General features: G+C 38.5%; 2 protein-coding genes across 5 annotated transcripts; one reads left to right on the plus strand and one right to left on the minus strand.

Annotated features, from left to right (window-relative positions):
- Nucleotides 1–136: 136 nt before the first annotated feature.
- Nucleotides 137–10,811, plus strand: Nup154 (nuclear pore complex protein Nup154). Its single transcript, XM_076113409.1, has 25 exons — nt 137–310; nt 425–565; nt 683–839; nt 1,137–1,370; nt 1,722–1,900; nt 2,154–2,425; nt 2,690–2,821; nt 3,099–3,226; nt 3,455–3,646; nt 3,919–4,061; nt 4,263–4,437; nt 4,642–5,012; nt 5,093–5,231; nt 6,601–6,715; nt 6,960–7,116; nt 7,189–7,275; nt 7,698–7,885; nt 8,171–8,318; nt 8,470–8,563; nt 8,652–8,832; nt 9,008–9,245; nt 9,326–9,560; nt 9,635–9,755; nt 9,898–10,078; nt 10,185–10,811. Exons 2-25 carry the CDS (start codon nt 425–427, stop codon nt 10,254–10,256), a joined length of 4,080 nt encoding a protein of 1,359 aa, XP_075969524.1. The 5' UTR covers nt 137–310; the 3' UTR covers nt 10,257–10,811.
- LOC142972358 (synaptogenesis protein syg-2-like) lies at nt 10,447–22,658 on the minus strand. Of its 4 annotated transcripts, none has more exons than XM_076113410.1 (16): nt 22,283–22,653; nt 20,212–20,329; nt 18,818–19,014; nt 16,853–16,990; nt 16,120–16,323; nt 15,741–15,919; nt 15,251–15,401; nt 14,763–14,899; nt 14,228–14,387; nt 13,673–13,897; nt 12,914–13,095; nt 12,640–12,829; nt 12,167–12,349; nt 11,692–12,011; nt 11,271–11,612; nt 10,447–11,195 (listed from the first exon to the last, which is right to left on the minus strand). In XM_076113410.1, exons 1-16 carry the CDS (start codon nt 22,359–22,361, stop codon nt 11,133–11,135), a joined length of 2,868 nt encoding a protein of 955 aa, XP_075969525.1. In that variant the 5' UTR covers nt 22,362–22,653; the 3' UTR covers nt 10,447–11,132. The 4 variants fall into 4 exon arrangements, with proteins under 4 accessions (XP_075969525.1, XP_075969526.1, XP_075969527.1 ...); XM_076113411.1 differs by having other exon boundaries at nt 18,818–19,011; nt 22,283–22,649; XM_076113412.1 differs by having other exon boundaries at nt 10,447–11,612; nt 22,283–22,649.
- Nucleotides 22,659–22,679: the final 21 nt, after the last annotated feature.

A 22,679-nucleotide genomic window follows, 5' to 3' on the forward strand; every position in this document is an offset into this window, starting at 1 on the left:
TATACTTAATTAATCGCATCCATTAAATAAACAAGTAATCTAGTTCATGGAAGCTTAAGTAGCCCAATACTTTTTTTATATTTAGTCTACGATTTATTATTAGATTTCGGAACGTTTCAATTTCGTATGTTGGCAGTATTGTTTACAGTAACCGTCGTGCACCTTTGAATCTATCTTTTATTTTGTTATTGTGTTTACTCTGAGATTGAATATGTACTTCTGAACTTGTAATTTTTATAATTTTAAACCAATATTTATAAATTGATTTCATTGGTTTTCTACAAATAATTATTAATGACAGAACTAAAAGGTATTTGAACGTCACTTTGACATGTAACTAACCTAAAAAATGTTATGAAAAATCATACTAAGCTAGTCCAAACTTTGTGACAAAATGTGTATTGTTTTATAATGCTGTTTTTAGATGCCAAGTGTAGTAAATAATAGTATTGACACTACTCGTCCAGTAGACGGCACCAAAATGCAATTGGAACATTTGGAGTTGGCTGGTTGCACATTAGACCAGTATATTACCGCCGATAATTCGCGCCCTTCGTTTTTGGAGGTTTGTTAAAATATTTATTGCACCACCTACATCTTTGTATTGTTAAAAACTACGTGCTTACCGGAACCATTTAGTCATTTGTTACTGTTTGTAATGGACTATTGTTTGACTTTATAGATAACTGGAATAGCAACTTTGAGAAGTCCAACATGCAGTGGTTTGAATGCAGGAGATTACAGAAACCTAGCGGCGCTGGTGAATCACCCCAACTTGTCGCAATTGAAGATATTAAATAAAGTTCCACTTCCACCTGAAATTATGGAACATTTTGCCCGTATCCTTTGCTAATACATATAGATTTATTCATTTATTTTCTTTCTTCATACCTATATTGTACTGGTTAGGTAAATAGTTGATTTACATAATCATTTAGATTCTCAAGGATTCCTATTAAACTCTCATTGATTTTTAAGTTAGTGGACATGAATCTTGAAATTTTTCACAACACTCAAATCTTAGGATTTGACATTTTCAGCATCAATCAATTTGTTTGGACATATTTATTCATTGGTGATACTTTGTCACTTCTATACTTGTTATACTAAATAATTTTCCTAATAATTATAATCAGATATGCAGTGTCATTGTCTAATGGGAGTCTTTCCAGAAATCAGCAGAGTTTGGCTTGCAATAGATAGCAACATTTATGTCTGGGCCTTTGAACATGGCAGTGATGTGGCCTACTTTGATGGCTTAGGAGAAACAATAGTGTCTGTGGGCTTAGTCAAGCCAAAGGCAGGAGTATTCCAGAATTTTGTTAAATATTTATTAGTTTTAACAACCACAGTTGAAATAGTAGTTTTAGGTAAGTCTCTCAAGCTTTTTACTAACTCTTTCTCTTTGTTTTAAATTATATTTAAGCCATTCCTATACACATTTCCTCTTATTACATGAAACTAACATTCTTATTTGTGGAATGTGGATGTGTTTCTTACCCTTTTGCTTACACTTCTGGTACAACAGGCTTGATACTATGCATGTATCTAATAGGCATGTATCTCATATATCTGAGGCAAATAATATATGTGGAGATAAATGCTCTGTGAATGGCACTTCACTTCACACTTGTGATTTAACCATAGAACAATCTCTACCACTTACATAAGCTATGAATGTCTATCAGCTACTGTACTTAAATGTAAATAATTTATTGCAGGAGTAACCTTCTCAAGTAAAAGTGATGGTTCAGGAGAATTTCAAGAGATACACTTAGTTCCGGAGCCAGTGTTTGTACTGCCAACTGATGGTATATCTATGATGTGTGTGAAAGCCACAGCTAATGGTAGGATCTTCATGGGTGGCAAAGATGGATGCTTATATGAAATCACATATCAGGTACCCTACAATATTCTTTCTCTTATATTATATTGCTTTATAATAGTATTTACTAGTTAGTTTTTTAATATAATAGAAGGCCTGTGACATCTTATTTACATCTACATATCAGTAAATCTGGACTAACCTTTTCTACATTCTGTCAAAAGGTCAAAATGATAAACAAATAGCCTCATTTGTTAATTTTGAGGAAGTTATTGAAATGATGTTAAGATAAAATAATTATTACTCAATGTAATCTTATGTTTTTCAGGCTCAATTAGGTTGGTTCGGCAAACATTGTAAGAAGGTGAACCATTCAACAAGCACTCTATCATTCCTTGTGCCTTCATTCCTGAGTGCGGCCTTGTATGACGAGGACCCTATAGTTAAGATTGAAGTAGATAACTCAAGACACATCCTCTACACTTTGAGTGAGAAGGGGTGCATAGAAGTGTTTGATTTAGGCACCGATGGTGAAGGGTTGAGCAGGGTTGTGAGATTTACACAAGGGAAAATTGTTTCATCGGCTGTTGACATTGTAAAGTAAGTTTCATTTTATAAATAATAAGCTTCTGCCCATGATTTGGTCATGCATAACAAAATCCTTGCAAGTGAAAAGTCCTTAAAAAGTTATTTATGGTATGTATGGGCTGTATGTGTACCGAATTTCATCAAAATCTGTACAGAGGTTTATGAATCATTGACCAATTGACACAACTATCACATTTATTATATAAGTTTTCATTGTTTAGCAAATGTTTTGCATGTGTAGTTATATATAATATGGTCTTTTATTTCCTATTTTAGAACATTAGAACCCAGTAACTTCAAGCCAGTGATAGCAATATCAGCAGTGGATGAAGCTGAGTCAGATCACTTGAATCTAGTTGCCGTCACACAAACTGGTGCCCGTTTGTATTTTACTACTGGGAGTGGAGAGTGAGTATATTGTAGTTTAATTTAAAACAAATACTTCCGAAATTGGAGTAATACTTGTAGATCTTGTTTGGTATTGTAATGGTCTTTAATTGTTAAATGCTTAGTGAGATGAGGCATTATGGGCTAGTCCACCTCAGGATTGATTGATAAATATCTTGCTTACAATGATTTAAAAAATGATTTTCAAAATTCAATTTAATCACTAGCTCCAATTCTGCTCTTTGATCAACTGATTCTATTTTGTTCCACAGTTTTAAAGCTCACATTATGATTACAGTGCGAATCAAGGTGGTCCGCAGCGTCCGCAGTACCTCACACTACTGCACGTGAGATTGCCGCCGGGATTCACGCCTAACTCCTCAGTACTAAGGCCCAAACAAGTTCACAGTGCTGTATATGAGAATGGTATGTTTGCAAAATATTTCTTGTATAATTTTTGTTTACCTAACCACAGCCACAATAGTCCAAATGTAATGAAATTTATTTTGTAATTTTATTTATGCGTAATTCAGTAATGTCCGTTGTCCGGATCATAGCTTATTATAGTCAAAAACATCCTCTCACCTCTCATGGGTAACAAAACTGTTATATTTAAGAGATAAATTCGTGTAAAAGTTCGTGTTTGTGGTGCAGGTTCGCTGGTGATGGTGTGCTCGGCGGGCGGCGGCGAGGCGGAGACGCTGTGGTGCCTGTCGCGCGTGCTGGCGGGCGCCGCCTTCAGCGAGGCGCACACGCTGCTGGCGCTGGACGGGCCGGCCTGGGCGCTCACCGCGCTGCCCGCCGGCCACGCGCGCCACCTGTCGCAGGCGCTGCTCTCCAAGAAAGGTAACACAAATGTTTGAGCTCCATTCGTTTTAGCTCCATAAGTAAATTCATGCTTGAGGCCTTCTGATCTTTAAAAATTGGTTGACGAGCATGGAAAACAACAAATTGCTTGTTTGCATATGCAAGCTACCGTCCTACTACTATCAACACAAAAGCTTTATGAAATAAAAATAACTGTTCATTTGGTCAAGTAATACGGCTTATCTTACAATATAAATCTGGCGAAATCTGTAGTGATCAACGGTCGAATATCTAATGATTTTTCGTTACAGAAGTCTGGAGTGTGTCGCGTTGGGCGGTAGTGACGGGGGCTGGCGCTTGTGTCGTAGAAGCAGGAGCAGCACCCGATCTATTGCGATCTTTACTGCGTGACTGTCGTGGACCTGATGCTCATCCTGTTAAAGACTTCTTCCAGGTACGTTAACAATTATGATGTATTATTATATTTTCGAAAGCTTGCTTTCTTCCTACGCTGACGTCTATAGTGTACGTCGGACGAGCGTATGTATATTCACAATGCTCTATGGAATACGGTACAGCTCGACCGACGTACGCGATCTATTCAGCGTAAAGTGAAAGAAAACCTCAATAAACTTCTTTATTTTCGTTTTTTCAGCTGTACAGCGTCGACCAAGCGTGTGCTTGTGCCCTCTACTTAGCATGTGAAGACATCACCAGTGGTGATTTATCCATCAGTGAGTGGGCAACGCGCGCTTTCTTCCTCTACGGGAACCAAGTCGCTCCCGCTCCTATGTTCAATCAGCAGCAATCTCAAGTACCCTCTTCAATTGGTAAATATAATTACAACTTTATGTCGCCATTAATATAATACTTAACCTACAGATATGCTTAAAGTCATGTCTTTTTCCCAGTGGCGTAGGCAGAGAGCAAAAAAAGCCGCTTTGTAAAATCCAAACAGACTTATTTTGCTTTAATATTGTATAAATCTTGTCATACTTAACATAATGTAACATTAATTAACTATCCTGTTACAGCTTCTCCGAAATTTTCTCCACGCCAAATGTCTACACCTATGTCAATGAGAGGCCCTCAAGGTCAAATACAGCAAGGGAAATTGAACCAATCCTATCAGATGGGAGGCCAGAATCAGTCATTCGCCGGCTCGCCAAATCAATCTATGATGCCGCAGTCACCTTTCCATCAGAGCATGATGAGTCCTACAGCCTTCAACCAATCCTCGTTTGTTGGCAACGTGACTCAACAACAAAGAGACCCGAACTTCGCCATGCCAGTAGAATACAGTGCAAAGCATAATGGACTTTATATTTACATTGGTAGGATCCTGTCTCCTATTTGGAGTTTGAAGTGTGTTACTATGTCTCAAACGCCGGATAACAAGGAGTTTGTAAGTATCTTAAAATTAAAATTCATATAAATTAGTGTATCTAATAATACGATGTTAACCAATCAATTATTTTTGTCCAGATGAGTAGCAAAGTAACGGGCGAGGACTGCGCATACATAGTTCAGAAGCTACATCGCGTGGCTGCTTTCATGCAACGCACCCTCGCGCCACCACATTCCGAAGAACATGCCTCATTGCAAGCTTTAAAACTGTTTATTAGTAAGTACTACATTCCAGTGGCGAAGGGTCAATATTTATATAAGGCAAGCCGGAGCTATAAGTCATTGTCTAGGTATAGTACCTACATATGGACATCGTAAGAATGCCGACGTAAAAATGGCGTATTACTGCATAATAACAATAAGAGAGTATTATCTACATTCAACTACAGTCTCTTATATCTCTCTCTACAGTCTAATAATACATAGGTACTTACCATGCTACCTAATCATGCTTGTTTTGTATTTAGGTAGTTACTCTGACTTCAGTAGTAACACGTAGGTAACACAACAGCACATATTTTGATAACGTATTTCAAATGATTGATGATTGTCTCGAACTGGTTGTTTAATAACATATTATACTAGAATGCAATTCAGAATTCAATTTAGAATTAATTTATCAACAATAAAATACCAAAAACATTACTGAAAACGCAAAACACTTTTATAGAAAGTTTAACCTTAAAATCTGACAAAATGAATATGTATTCCAATGGATACATGCAAAACAATTACTGTCTAATACACTGATACATTAACAAACACATTTACGAAGGAATAATGTTGTAATAAACACAAATATCCTAATTTGTTAAAGAGCGCGCGAAAGACGTAAACTGTAAACAAACATAACCTAATGTCAAACTGGTGAAGAATAAGAATGTTCGACTCATACTTATGCAGGATGCTTAGCTTATATTTCGCCATCTCGCTCTTGCACGCGGCTCGCGACGCGACAGAAACATGCGTAAGATCATGTGTCTGTCGCGGCGCGAGCGCTGTAGCGCGAGGCAACCCGCTCTTCCTCCGGCTTGCTCGCCACTATGCAGCGCGGTGCGAAGCGCGATCCAAAAGGTCGTAAGCGACATCGCCGCCATAGTTTTTATTGTACGCGATTCCCGATCAACGCCTCCGGCTTATTTCATTATTATTACTTCACGTTGCGTTTTTAGCGGAGCGTAATTTTTAAAGGGTAGGTGTTTTCGTACTATTTCGATTAGATTATTGATTCTAGTTAAAGATTACGTTTTAAATATTGGTGATTATTTATTAATTGTGTATTATTTGGCAATAGTAAACTATTAATTTAACACTAATATTAAGTCTGTCCAGAAAGGGAAGCCGGTAGGAATCGAGTTATATGGAGCCTTCGCCACTGCTACATTCTGCACTCATAATATAAATATGCGTAAAGTAAATAGAGATTTTAGTAGTTTTCGTACAACTCCGTACGTGAATTCGTTGTCTATACATATTCTTACGTACACGTGCTCGAAATTCGGGCATATTACGAACGTATACGTAATAAAAATTCTAACTATGTGACATCATAAGAGTGAGTTTATAACAAACCTATTTCTTTACAGCAATGGCAATAGAAATGTTAAGTTTATGGAAAGTGTTGTGTGAGCACCAGTTCCATGTGATAGCTGCTAGTCTTCCGCCCGAGCAGCAGAATGCCTTAAAAGCCGCCAGCTTTAGGTCAGTATAGATTAATTGTCATTTCATTGTCGCCATAGTCAACAACAAAATATGAAAATGTCTATTTGACTGTCCCTATTATCAACAAATAATACGCAGGTATTTTAAATTACTTTTGCAGTTAATATACAGTAGTAATTTTACTATTTTCATTGACTAAACGCTGTTGAGAGTGTAACAGGTTTTACATACATTTTCCTATTCTCTTTTGTTTTAAAGGCTAATTTACTGGGTGTTTTTTCAGAGAGCTATTGGTGGGTGGGCAAGAAGTAGCGTGTTTACTATTAGGTTCTCTAGTCGCTGGCTATTTGCGGGACAATGCGTCTGTTGACGGTATTTCTCAGAAGCTCAGACAACTTTGCCCCACACTTTATAAGCAAGAAGATGCTACTTGTTCTAAGGTAATAATTAATCAATTTTGTAGATGTGTAATTGTATCTGTGTTCTATGTTAATTCTGTATTTATGTTTCAGGCTAACGAGTTGTTAATATTCGCTAAACAACAGAAGAACCCAGCTGAGAGAGAGGAAATGCTTCAACATGCTTTGAAGTTATGTAAAGTAAGTGTACCTGTAAAAAATTATACATTATACAATAGAAATGTTTCCACAAATAAAAAAAAAAATGTGTTTAATAGTTTTCACAATCTACCAGGTGGATTAAAAGATAAAAATTAGGGAACATTTTCTTTTATTCACAGTAATCCGACAAATTATTAGAGAGCTATGGTACGCACGATTTATCTGTACCATATTATTATGAAATATTACTGTGTATTCCAAAAATAAAGTAGCTGGATCGAACATACACTACCATACACACACCTCAATAAGCCTGCAGGTCACTGATGATTTAAATTATGAATTTTGTACATTTCAGCTAGCCGCGAACCTTCTGTACAAGGCTACTGTTATGTAAATAGTCTATCCAAGTGTGTCGTTTCTGTTGATCGAATTTTAAAGGGACTTTATTTTTCTCCTAGGATGTAGCACCAAACGTGAATCTTCCACTAGTATGTTCTAAGCTAGTATCGGCTGGCTTCTACACCGGCGTGGTTGAGTTGTGTGTAGCGTGCGCCGCCAAACTGGACCCGCAGGACAAAGCCGTACATTACTACAAGAGCGACCAGCCCTCGCAGGACAGGGAGGGACATTTTATTTATTATAGAAGGTAAGAATGAAAGAGAGAACTGCATAAGAATGATTTGTTATTATTACCAAAATATGGCTACGTTGTTTGCAATAAAGTAAGTGCCTTTCACAAACGTAAAACCACATTTCGAATAAGTAACAGTGTTTATAATTAGAATTGGTTATTATTTTCTTCTAATGTCGATACTGACCAGACAGAAAGCAAGTGATATCGAGATCTTACAGGACAATATTGAGTTACCACACTACGTATGCGGTACTACTACGGCAATCGTGACCTTTCTAAAGTAACAATGTTGTTTAGAATGGAGATCTACCGCGAGGTGTGCTCGGCACTGGAGCGCTTGTACGAGCGCAGCGCGGAGGCGTCCACGAGCGAGCCGTCTCCACTGCGCTCCCAGCCCGCGCCCGACTCATTGCTCACCATTTCGCCAGCAGACGCTAACTACCACGTAAGAACTTTCGATAGTGCATTTTTCATCATCTAACTTTAAGTGATCATCATTCGCCTTGATATGTGCTATTTTATGGCATACACTTTATGATTCTTCTGTGAGAAGCTGATATCGTTTTACATTTATTGTTTTATGTCTCGTAATGCAGGGAAGAAAACTAGTATGGGAATGTTTGTCTCGAAATGACGAACTACTTCATGTCGCAGTATACGAGTGGTTGGTGTCCAAACAATTGGGATCAGGTATATTATTATACATTTGTAGTTTTGAAGATCAGAAATCATAATTAGTTTTTAATCTCATGTCTATAATCTATGGTTTTATTCGCAGAGTTGCTGTCGCTGGGCACGGCACCTCCGACGTCGCTGCGTACTTACCTACAAGCAGCCGCTCGTTCTGCCGCACCATCTGCAGCCTTACATTTGATGGACTTATTGTGGAAGGTTCTAGAGAAGAGCGGAGACCATCTCGCGGCCGCTAACGTACTCGAAGGACTCGCCACTAGGCCCGGGTGAGTGACGACGACAAAAAGACGGTAGTCGTTATGTCATCTTCGTTTCTTTGAAAATGCTAAATCGTAACTCTTATAACAGGTATAAATATCAAAGTAAATTTCATTAATTTTCTATTGTCCACGTCTATGCCGTTTCTTGCCGAACAGTTATGATTGTGATCGTAAACGTCAGGTCGGGCGCGACGCTGTCGCAGCGCATGTCGTGGCTGTCGGCGGGCGTGGTGTGCGTGCGCGGCGCGGGCGCGGGCGGCGCGGGCGGCGCCGAGCTGCTGCGGCGCCTGGAGGAGGCCGCCGAGGTGGCGCGCGTGCAGGCCGCGGTCCGCGCCGCCGCCGCCGCGCTGCCCCGCGCGCTGCAGCCGCACCCGCACCACATGCAGCGCCTCGACGACGAGCTGCTCGAGATCACGCAGGTATGCCTTTACTCTCCTGTGCCTTCCTACGCTCGTGATCCTGAAGGTTCCTTATTCCATCGTTACTTTTGTATTGTCAGCTTTACGAAGAGTATGCCGATCGGTACAACCTGTGGGAGTGCAAGCTGGCGATCGTGCAGTGCTCCGGCCTCAACGACGCGCTGCTCGTCGAGAACATCTGGAGCAATATCCTGGCCGAGGCGGAGGCGGCCGCCCGCAGCCTGCCCACTCCCGACGAGAAGCTAGCGTCCGTGCTGAGTAAACTCACGACGCTCGGCCGGGAATACGTCAATACGGGTCACTGTTTCCCGTTATGTACGTATATTAGTACAATTCTACTTGTGTTATTATGTAGTAATTATATTGTCTAATTCATACTTAATTTTTAGATTTCATCGTTCGTCAACTAGAAATTATGAGCTGCAAACTACAGGCGGATCAAGGCATGGTGTTTAGAACGATACTGAATATCGGCGTCTCGCTCGAGCAAGTGCTGGACATCTACATTAAGTACGTATCTATAGACACTTAGCTGAAACTCGTCGTATCTTGACAAATTGACAATAAATGCAAACAAAGGCAACAAATACTCGCGTTTTTGTTTAAAAAAGTGATCTTCATGATTGTGAATGAAAACGGTATACGTCTATAGGTTGGTGAGCGTGCACGAGCGCGTGTGGCTGGGCTGCGGCGACGAGAGCCACGTGTGCCGCGGAGCCGCGCTGCTGCTGGAAGCGGCGCGCGCCGAGCTAGCGCCGCTGCCGCCCGCCGCGCGCCGCCGTGCTCTCACGCGCTGCAAGGACCTGCACGAGACCGCGCTCTCCGCGCTGCAGGTACGTTACGTTCCCATATGTCACACACAGAGGGTCTTGAATTCTTGATAGGTATCTGTTCAATTAATTCCGAACCGTATTTATTTATACTGAGGTTTGTTCCCAGGCGCGGCCGAACACCCAACGTCTCATCGAACGTTTGTCAGTGGCGCAGGCGCATCTAGATCGTATGGACTAAACCTAGTTGTAGTAGCATTAGTTTAAAAGTGTCGTATCGAACCACGAAATATGTGTGCTGATTACATAACGGAGCTTATACTGGGAGAACTTAGTCTGCTCTCGCTCTATATTTACTTGTACGATTGTGGCGGAACTTAGGAAACGTGTAAAGGATAGGTCTTTGTAAATGCATAAATCAAATTTTCCGGTATTATTAAATCTGTTTTAATAATATTCATTACAAAATAATATATTTATCTATTTAGAATGGTAAACAAAATTTTGTTACGATAATATTACATTTAATTAAGATATTTAGAAAATGCAGGTTGACTGAAAAAAATATTATATTTTCATAAATCACTAGACATTCAAAAACTCATACAATTAATTGATAATAACATAAAAATATTGCTTGTTAACATAACCTTATGGAGTGGCAGTGACGTACGAACATTCTTCTCATAAAATTATGTCAAATGTACAAATAAGTTGAATCATTGTGCATAATTATAAAAAAATAACGATGATTATGCATCTAAAAGGCACTATGAAAATGGTTTCTATTTTTGTAAATAAATTATGATTCAAGAACAAACATGGCTTTTATAATTATTTGTACCTCTTATACACTACACTAACAAAACAAACATATTTTGTGAATTAAGTATATTAAATAATACTGTAAAACAAAGTAAGAAAATCAAATAAATAATCATGCAGCTGTGATCCACACTAGCTATCGTACCGACAATATTTCCCGTCAGAAGAAAAGGCACAGACACATCGTAAGTGGCTTGAGTCTATCTACAATAATGATCATGAAGTGGAGATTGTGAAATGAATCATGAGATCTAAAATTTACTTTGTATTATAAATTATTACTATTTAGTATTTACAATCCAGATTCCCTAGGGGTGAAATAGGGTTGATAGACGCCGGTGGTACTCAGCGTGTCCTTTAAAATTAATAAAAATGAATATTAATGATTAATGAATTACGAAGAGTCTTCGTCGAACGGATTGGTAGTTACCTGTCCGTGGTGATCGTCGTCTGGGTATGAATACACTCCAGGGTGCTGACTGCCACTGATAGTGGGGATCCCTACAGTATTCATGGGTGATATAACATTATTATATTGCTGTTTTGTTGGCTCTCTTCCAGTAGAATTCTTTCTTATGATAGTTGTATAAGTTGGTGTAGATTTAGTCGGCATGTCCTTTATCCTAGTTCCCGCCCGGTAGGTGCCGAATTCGTCGGGCGGTGGCGGCAAAGAAAACCCGTCTGATGTTTGTGTTATTTCTGAAGTCTCATCGCTGAGCTCCTTGGCCAGCTTATGTCGCATTTTTCTTGGCATGGTGTAGAACGTATTCATCTGAAAGTGGAAAGATTCTAAAATTGGAATGGTGGGATTTTATTCGATGTTAATTGTGAGTTTAGGTAACGAGTCTTACCGGCCGCGAGACATTGTAGTTTGTCTCTGGAGGTAGATGTAACACGAGGTGGTCGCACAGAGCGTCCATGTCCCTCTTTCTGTGTATATTTTGGAGTGAATGTACTCTACAGTTAGTATGTCGTGCGATGTCATGTGATTTGTTGTAACTCTCTTGTTCAGCCATGTCGTTCATATACCGCGCCGAGTGAAACGAACTCGTACGTCTCACGTCGAAGTTTTTCGAAGGATGACGCGATACGGCTCTTCTAAACGATTCTGTTCTTCTTACATTGCACTCGCTGCCCTCGTCGCTGTCGTGATATGTTTCACAGTTGGATTCTGAAAGTTAGCATAAAATATGAGTAATATTATAAATATGCTCTTTGGTCGATCTAAACTCGGTATTTTTATATTCAACTATGTGTACATAAAGATAGAAGTAGTGTTGCGGCGACGAGAAGAAGAAAGTGTATAAAAGTAATCGGTGCTGGTACCTTCAGTGTTGTATGCACAGAGTGGTGGATCACTGAGGTCTCTCGGCAGGTCGAGGCGCGAGGCTCGCTCGTAAGTACACAGCACCAGCCCGCACGCCGCCAGCGCCACTAACGCCACGCCGCCACACAAAGCCAGCGCCAATGTCGTGATATTCTGTACAGTGCTGCCTGCCACCTCTGGCACTAATAAAGATAATAATAATCATTCATTTCGTCATTTCTTATACTAGTAACCTTGACTTTGAATTGTTTCTTAGATAATTCAGTCTAGGAATAAGTTGAATGACTAGAAAATGCTAGATTGTCATATAAAACTGTTTACGTTTCTTCGTATCTAATATTAACGATGAGTTCTCTCGCAAGTGCAGCTATTTCTTAAGATGTTATAAAGTATGCACCTATCTTCCTATCTAAGTCTAAAGACTGCAAAATAGAAGTAATGAAACTGTAACATAATAAATATGAGTACTTACCAGTCGCCTCATCAATGATGCTATCTTTATTGATCTCGACATTCTGGCTCTCGCCTTTATCGTTGAAAGCTATAATCAGGAACTTGTAATTTTCTATACTTGGCTCTTGGATCATAAACTTCGGTTCTAAACTAATAATTGAAACCAGTTGGTCGTCCGTATTTACTGGTTTTACGATGAATTTAAATTTCTAAAAGAAAATTGTAATGTTAGATTATATTGTTCATTGAAAATTTTCTTTAAATTGACTTAAATTGATATTATTTTTGTTTACCTGCGGCATTCCTCCATCGTGTCCTTTCTCGCATGTAATTATAATATCATTCTCAGTGTTTTTCTTCGCTTGGCAGTCTGTAGGCGGTCGAGGTACGGTTTCATCAGTCACTAAAAATGTGCAAGGCGTGTGGGCAGCTTTTTCCGTAGGCACGTCGTTTTGTCCCCAACAAAATATGGTATCTGTGACAATACATACATGTTAATGAATAGCTAATTTAAGGAAGTGGTTAAAAATGCTTGTAAGTATAGGTATTTTCGGTCATTTTCAATGTTTTATCAAAGATTACAGATAGTTCGCTCGAATCCTAGATTGTTACATCAAACTAATCTATCATCGACTGATTTCGGTAATGATTGAGATCCATGAATGAGTTATAGAAAACTATATAATGATAACCTGATAGATAATGTTTATTTTAAGTAAGTAAACAATGGATAGGCATTGAAAACAGCCCTTAATGCAGTTGGATTTGATCGACGTTCTTTATCTATACTAATATTATAAAGCTGAAGAGCTTGTTTGTTTGTTTGAATGCGCTAATCTCAGGAACTACTGGTCCGATTTGAAAAATTATTTCAGTATTCGATAGCTTATTTATCGAGGAAGGCTGCAGGCTATATAGCATCACGCTACGGCGAATAGGAGCAGAGCACCAGTAAAAAATGTTACAAAAACGGGGATAATTATGACCCATTCTCTCTTATGTAACGCAAGCGAAATTGCGCGGGTCGGCTAGTATACTATTTAGTGACTTACTATAAGCAGTTCCATTAGGTCTTTCGAACAGGAGCACCGGGTCCTCAGTTTCTATGATATTGTGTGGGTGGTTGCGTAGTGTGGTGATGTTGACCGCCTCGTCGACCAGCACCCATCGATACGACGTCACGGCCGGATTCGCCTTCACGTTGCAAGTTATGTTCATGGCTTCATTCTGACCTACACCGTATTCTACTATATTTGTATCTTCGCAATATGGTGGATCTGCAATTATAGATGAATTATTCACTGATAAACATTATTTCCATTTGTTACATTAAGTTACAAGTCATTGTATTAATAGACTGCTATCAAAGTGATAGTACGATTTTAAGAACACATTCAACATATAAAAAAGTCGTGCAATGTCTCATAAATATTTGGTAAAATACTTTCGCACCTACTGAATCTGTTGTTCTCGGCTGTAAATTTGAATAAGTATTAATAGAAAAGTCGAAAAGGCCGGATCACAGGCTCAATCCTCATTTTTAAATAGTTTATTTCAGCAGAATAGTTTATTCAACTTAAACTAGTGGTTAATCACTTATTACTTACAGGTAACGTCGATAACAATAGGCTCGCTGTACGTGCTGCCTTCGTTATTAGTCGCTACACACACATAATCGCCAGCGTCGTCTTCTGACACGTTCTTCAGTTCCAACACCGGCTGTATTGTATCCTTTTTGCCTTTCTCAGGGTTTAATATCATGTCTTCCTAGAAAGAAAACGTAAATTTTAAATAAGTACGAAAGAATACATTAACTTTGAGGTTTTAGTAATGTTAATAGAGAGTAAAATGTAATAGTACCTAAGAGCCGGTTCCATATTCTGACGGAAGATGCGTCGGGCGTAGTTTAATTAATACCTATGGGCTTCGCGACGACGCGACGCATCATCTGTTGACGTATGTATGTTCCGTCAGATATGAACCGACCCTTTTTTTACATTTAGCAGAGAACGTAGTCTAGAATAACTTCGCCAAAGATTATTCGCAACTCATAAGAAGGTACATTAATTCCAAATTGGATTTTGTTGATTCATAACTCTTGCGAGGTAATGAGACTAGTGCCTAAATATTGACACAACTTACCTTGTGGAACCAAAACAGTTCATAAACAGAGGGATTAGCTTGATAGTTGCACGCTAGCGACACATTTGAGCCTTTTACGACGACCAAAGTGTTGTTGTCTACGTCATTCTCCGTCACTATTTCCAGCACCGGTGTATCTAAATGGAACCAAGAAGCAAATTAATCCACGTGTAATTTTTTTCAACAAGTAAAAGGGTGCTTTTTCAAAACTAATATCTAGATTAGAAGTAAAAGTAGAACACTAATTAAGTTCATATTCATACCATAAGTGATTTGTAAAAAAAGCATTGAGAGACGGTTTTTTGGATCCGAACTTTTTTGTTCGAAACGAAAGTGATTGCTCTCACTCTAAAGTTAAATTTTGAAAAAAATTGCTTTCTTACCTACATTTTTTAAAGCTGCTTATTGTTGGATATATACTTTACACGAGGTTTTTACTGTATTTTTTGTGGTTTGCTAATATGGGTTTAATATGGTGTTATACTCACATAGAACAGTTAGAGGTAACGGCTGTGCGCACACGAAACGTTCGCTGTTCCTCTGATGCGCCGGAGCACAGCAAGTTATGTGTGACTCGTCGTGATGTCGGTCTATTGTCAGTTGAATCTCGCTTACTACTAGCCGTTGGGTTGGCTCCATCTAAATTAAGTTATTATAGAGTTTTGGTACATATATCGACATTTTAAAAACATTTTCTATCGTTTTACATGGCGTAACTTTAATCCAAAACAAAAAGCTGACGCCTTCACGGTACGAAAATAGTTTTAACGGGATTTGAAATTATCGAATTACAATCAAATATTAAGTAATTATTCTACTCTAATAATTCGAATAGAGTTAGATATGCATTCACTAATCGTCGATTGAAACGGACGTCATGCCGTGCAAGTGCAATACAGTCACACTCGCAATGAATAGGAGCGATTGTGATTAATTGAATAAGCATCGGCACGTCAGTAGTGTCAGGCTGTCACTCACAGTAATTTTCTGCTCCAAGTTGAGCAGCTGATAGTCGTCGAGGCGCCACGCGATGGGCGGGAGTGGGCGCGCGCCCAGCACGCGACACTGCAGGGACAGCGCTTCGCCCGCCCGCACCCGCCCCACGCTGCTGCCGGACTCCGGACCCTCGCTGCGCAACGATACTAAGTCTGGCGGTACTGTAATTACAATTGATATTCAAGTGGAACTCGCCACAGTAAAATGACTGATGACTGGCTCCTGTCAAATGTGAATAGACCTTTAGTCATTTAAAATTGGTCTTGGCGAAGTGAGCTACAAAGAACAGTAATTAAATGAATATCAAAGTATAGAAATGCAATCTATTTCAAATTTAGGCAGTAGGATACAATCTACTTACGATACATGTCTATAGTGACGTCTATAGACAGCGGATTAGTTTTCTCGTTGTTCTTCGCGAAACATGTAAAAACTCGTCCATGGTCCTCTCTTTGAAGGGGCCCGTACATAAGATCGCTGCGCACGCGGTGTTCCGACAGTGGGGTCAGCGTGTTCTTAAAAAAACGTTGTTCCGTCCACCATGATAGCGACGCTAACGGTTTGCCTACAACATTTACAATTAATTATTGTTAAACCAATTAGGAAAGTACATACATAGTTTTAACGTCTGGTTTCTTTAGGGTTAGAATAATTAATGGTTCCGATTGTTCTTTCTATTGTACTGCGGTAAGAGTTTCAATAAAATAGACTACCTTTTAGATTAGCAGAGATTATGGAAACGATTGTTAAAACTCCCCATATACTTAGTTATTTTACTTACCATCGTTTATTAGGCACATATAGAGACTAGAGATTTTTCATTTGCGTTTAGCTAACAAGAGCCGTTCTATTGCGTTGGGAGTTCGTGAGTTCGATTCCGACACCGAAATTTGTGCGACCCATAAATTGTTGTTTCGGGTCTGGTTGTACTTTGTGTGAATATGTTTGTAAAAGTCTCCGCGACATTAGAGCAATTCTTATTGCGGAAGTTGTATTTTTTAAATAATTATAAATAAATAAATAAAAAAAACTGATTCCATACTATACGTACTAACAATAAGTGCATAAATACGTCACCTGGAAGATCACATTACCTCCATAGGCGACGCATGCGAGATGAACAGTGTCTCCCACGTAGTAGGGTCCCACGTTCTGGCTGGTGTTCACTCCCGCGCTGGCCTTCGCGACTTGCGTCCCATTCTCATGCACAACCCATAAGTGACGCGGTGGCTCTATGTTACAACATCGAATACAAATAAGTATAGCCCTTGTTCCGCTCTCCCAAATCATAAGTAGACGCCTTGTTTCTTAATACGTACGTTTTTTTAATGTATGAGTTTAAACGCTATTGAATAGATAAACTACCAAATGCACCTCAGAAACCGGGGGTTAGTTATTTTTATTCACATCGAAATGGACATAAAGTGAGTAAGAGATAAATATGGTTTCGAACATGTTTTAAATTAGGTACTTAATTAACTGTGGGGGCTCAATTAATTAAAAACGGTGTTCAACAATAATTCAAGATGACCTGTTTAGTAGTAGATAAGTATGTAGCCGATTTCAGTGTGCAAAAAGTATCGAAGATTGATCATCAATTTTTTGTACATTTTGAAAGTTGGTAAGCTGTCACGTGAACATCATTTCTACTAGTTTTTTAAACGGGGATTAATCTAACAGGATAATGTTTGTAATCAGGCTAATAATTTGCTCTACGACCAACACTTTCGTAATTTCTAGTTATAGAGCTTATCTACTGCATGTCTAAAATAGTACAAAGTCAGTAACCTAGGTAATTAATATGCTATTCATAATGTAATGTTTACGTCGCCAATTGTTTAATAAATGGAGCGAATTGTTCCGGCGTTGTCAGCTTCCTCATTAGCCGGCGCACCAATTAATGGAGCCGCCCGCTATTCTGTCAGATAGGTAAATTTTAGTTTGACTCGTTATACCCTTTGTTGGTTTTAAATACAGATACAAATACTCCCTGCCCGCTTCGGAAGAGTAAAAGAAAAAAGTGCTTTGTGGAATAATTGCCAAGTTGTCATTATGCATAGCGAATAGGGTACTATGTATTTGACTAAGTATAAATCAAATCTGGATGACCTCAATATTATTAATAACTAAGTATTTAATCGTTATTTTAAAACATTTATTTTATGGTGGCTTAAGTAGCATATATGCTAAGTAGAATACTTTCAGTAAATGTTGTATTCCAGATGATTAGTTTTAATTTCCAATGCAAACATTTTTCATGCTTCAAACGATGATGCAACGTGAGTCACTTCCTCATCTGACACATAAATCATCAGCGCTGATCCTATAGTTAGGTATTGCATGAGCAATTTTACAATTACACGCCACCACGTTGAACCAACGAATGAAGGTGTTCACATCGTTACGGTAAATTGTATCGTTTACCACAAAATGCATTCGCTCACTATAAGTAGGAACATTTTTCGTTCTTTAATCTATACTAATATTATAAAGCTGAAGAGTTTGTTTGTTTGTTTGATTGTTTGTTTGTTTGTTTGTTTGTTTGTTTGAACGCGCTAATCTCAGGAACTACCGGTCCGATTTGAAAAATTCTTTCACTGTTAGATATTCCATTTATCGAGGAAGGTTATAGGCTATATATCATCACGCTACTTCCAATAGGAGCAGAGTACAAGTGAAAAATGTTACAAAAAAGGGGAAAAATTTGACCCATTCTCTCTTATGTGACGCAAGCGAAGTTGCGCGGGTCAGCTAGTATATTATAACCCATCATCCATAAGTTATAAGATACTCTATCTATATTAAAATAGGGAAAGTCGATGTTTTTCAACGGAGTATAGTATTATTAGAGTATTTAGCAAAAATCTTCGACAGCAGTTATTAAAGCACATTTTCCTTCAATTCATTATTATTGTATCTTCAATATTTAAAAAAGTTTACCTCCTTCGTCCATCATACTATTTCAACCTATGAAGGCATTAGACACATTTTATAGACAAACATATCACCTATACCTGCATCCTGAAAACGTAACCTTTTATAAATGTCACTAAACTTACCAATAACTACAAGTTCAACATAAGTGCGATGTGAGGGACTAGAAGCGAAGTCGGCGAGGCAGGAGTAGACGCCAGCATCAGAAGGCCGCAAGGACAGTATTTCCAGTTTGTCCTCGTCTTCAGACTCCGCCTTCAACAGCCGGTACCGACCACCCGATGATGTAGTGCTCTCGTTGTCACCACGAAGGTCCAGACTGCTAATACAAAATACATGTTCAAATCTTCTTTATATTCAACAAAACTAGATTTTCGTACATTACTGGCCTTAAACTGACCCTAAATCTACAGTCCGTATGAATCTTGTTATCACGATTTCAAGATTCTTTTCGACATAATTACTAAAATAAACTTTTAAATCTGTGGTTTAAGTTTATACCAACCAGTCTATGAATACGGACTTTAGATTGAGAGGCCAGTTTCACGGCTTATGGATAGGGAAGTATCGGGTAACCTGTCTTATGGATAAAATGTCAGCAAATGTATAAATAAAACACATTATTTATACATTAAGCGATACGTATTCAAAAGTGGGGAAGCTGAGGCTTAGTCTAATGTCTCTGGCGACATTTACAAATGTATAATCAACCAGACCAAAACAATAATTTGTGTATTTATTCTCTAAATAGAACCCAACCCACACCCCGTGCCACCACCCTTATCACTGTCCCAACGACGTCGTTGGCTTAATACCTATATTCCTAGACAGTCTAACATAACTAGGTACAAGCATAACTTCTGATCTAGAAACCCCGATTTCTAATCACGTCATCGGGTTTCCCCGATAGGTGGTTCTCGACTCTCGGTAGCTGTTTAAAGTTTGCAATTGTGCCCGGAAAATGGACACTTATCCAATATCAGGCATATTAGGTATTTTATGTAGGTAGGTACCTATCTAAACGAATAATCGACATAATTATCTGAAATTAATCGAATTATGATTGCTTTCCAATTGAAATGCTGTATAAGATACTTATAGGAAAAATGATAACATACCTACTGTTTATTTATTCAATTAAGTGGATAAATAAATGTAAGTAGATAAATCGCTTAGTATCCTAATTGTTGCATCGTGTATGGTCGAGTCCATTCCGTTTCAGTTCATATCAGGGGCTTCGTAAAAGATGGATCTATATTGAATGTCAGTCTACGATATCGAGTGATTGACATTCGATTTACCGATTCTAGTTTCTACTCGATCAGAACTTGGTGCCTTTACAAAAAGTTCATATTTTTCATAATGCTTAATATCCCCTATAAATCATGAGCACAAATTAGGCAGTTGTTTATTATATCCTATTTCGTTTTCCAAAATAATTGTTTCATCCTAATTTGTGAGACATTTTTCTTCGTTTTAATAGCCTATCTTTATAAATTGTAGTCTTTTAATAACTTACCTGTAAAATGCCGTTGCAGACCCATTTCGGTACCAAGCGACAATGTTCAGTTTATCGAATTCTTTCTCAGCAGTCACGTTACAGGGCAGCTCCACGCTTTGTCCCACTACGCCTTCAACTAGCAACGACAATATAGATATACACTTTAAGATGTCTTGCATATGATTTATGAAGGGTTCGGGAAAATAAGTGGAATTTTCATTAATGTAGAGATTTTCTGATGACTAGAGGTCAATGTAGCTTTCCTGACGCCTACAACGACCACATGGCTAAGTGACGGCTTAAAATGGCTTTGTAACTTACTTGTTAACTAGTGTTGTAAATGTCATAAGTAAGAATAAATAAAAAAAAATGAATAGAAAGTATCTTATATCGTTATCGTTGCATCCACACCGGTAGGTATTGGACTAAGGCCGTCCGAGGATCGGGGCGGAAAACCCAGGTGTATAGAACGAGTAAAATGAGCAATAAAAGCTCAATAACAAATAAACTGAATTACATTATGATACTATTGTAGTTTAGGGCCTTCGATTCTGGGAGCCTTTGCATAAATTTTTACGAATCAGAAGCACAAGTCGTCGCCCCATCAGCCAGGGTTGTCCGCCACTGATCCACACCTAAGTTACTACGAAATGTGACTGGACGGTAGTAGTGGATGCACATGCAGACATTATCCCGGCTAAAAATTGGACCTTGAGGGGAGCGATACAGTCATCTAAATATGTGTTTATCCAGATTACACGATTAGTCACACAGCTGGACACTAACTAGCTAGATATAGGTCCTAGAGTCATAAAGTTAGTAGGTAGGTAGGTACGTGTAAATGCTGCTATGTCTGCAGTCACTGATTTCATTAAAAAAGTAGTTAATGTGCTTTTAAATGAATGTGATACTTAGTTAATTGTTCATTTAAGAAGATATAAGTATGTGATTAGTTGTAATAACGGTGATTAGGAATAAATTACTATCTGTAGTTACATATTCGTGGATAACATAGTAAGCAGTATTCAAAGTAAAGACTAATTTTAAATTAAATGGCCGCTCGAGCTTAATAATAAGTACGTAAAAATATCTTACATACAATTAAACTTAGGTACTTATAAGCTAAACTTATTTAAATATGATACTCCCATACTGGTGAATAGGTACGACGGTAGTTAGAGAACCCTCTGCAAGATCATTCACACCGGTGTCAAAGGAATGCTACAAGTCCCCTAACTTATCACGCATATCCCGTATCCTAACTCAGATTACCAGTTAACTATAACAAGTACTTACTGGTTACTAGTCTTCTCATTCATTCATAGGTATTTTTATGATTTCTCAATAAGGGAGGCAAAGCAAAAGCAGCTTGCCTACTCATCTAAGAGTTTAAATTTTCGCTTACTATCGTGTGAGTTGCTTGTGGTAAAATACATTAATTCAAGGAATACGTTTTACGTCGGCGTTTACAAACAACAGCACAGCTAGATAGCAAAAAATCATGAGTTACTTTGCTATGCCCAGGCCCAGCTGACTCTGGGTAAGTCCAAAAAAATCACACTAAGTATTACAGGAAATTAAGAAAAGTGCAATACCTAATTACGATTTGGTAAATGTGCAGATGCAGAAATGTATTCCAGTTTTTCTAAAGGTATTAGATATTTTTCTTAATGATTAATGTCTATCGTAAAACTCAGTCAAAGCCAATAAGTTAGTCAGGCGGATACGTAGTTGCAATTAAGTTTCGCGGCTCTGATTTAGCGAAACTAAACCAGAACCTAGGTATATGGAAGTCTGCCAATGGCACATAAAGAGATAAGTCGAGAATTGTGGTGAGCGTGATATTTAGATATAAATTAAAGTTAATAAGTAAGTAGATACCTAAGTTTTTTTATTAACTGCCTAGTTGTATGAATTGTTATAGTTATAGCAAGTTTTGCCTGAAATCTATATTCGAAAATAAATAAAAGTAGTTTTATAATGATAGGTTTGGGATGAAATAGTATAATTGTCTGGGGACCTTAAATATATAGGCATGTCAATTAGCTAATAAATAATAAATCCCATAAACTCTGTCCGATAAACTTACCTTTCACATTATTATCTTGAGCACGTAAACATTTTAATAAAAATAAAAAAATCACGATAAAATTCGTAAAACAATTCATGTTGCACACACTATAATAATATAATTTATTTGTGGATGCACATTTCAAAATTTGTTGTCCGAAATTTCACAAGTCGAAGAGGGCACGTCCCGATTTGGCGCAACGGACACGCGTTTCAATTGGCGCGCTCGGCCGCAATAAGCGGTATCGCCGGTCCAGGGAGCGCGGGACTCCGCTACCGGCCGGCGTGCGCGGTCCCCGAACGTTTCCGGAGCGCCGCCTGTCCCCGCGCGTGACGTCACGCCCGCCCTGCCTGCCTGCCAGCCGCTCCATCATTTACCTTACACTTTTTAATTGGTGAGGTCAAAACAATTGGGT

The sequence above is a fragment of the Anticarsia gemmatalis genome, chromosome 4 (assembly GCF_050436995.1).
Source record: "Anticarsia gemmatalis isolate Benzon Research Colony breed Stoneville strain chromosome 4, ilAntGemm2 primary, whole genome shotgun sequence".
NCBI classification, from domain to species: Eukaryota; Metazoa; Arthropoda; class Insecta; order Lepidoptera; family Erebidae; genus Anticarsia; species Anticarsia gemmatalis.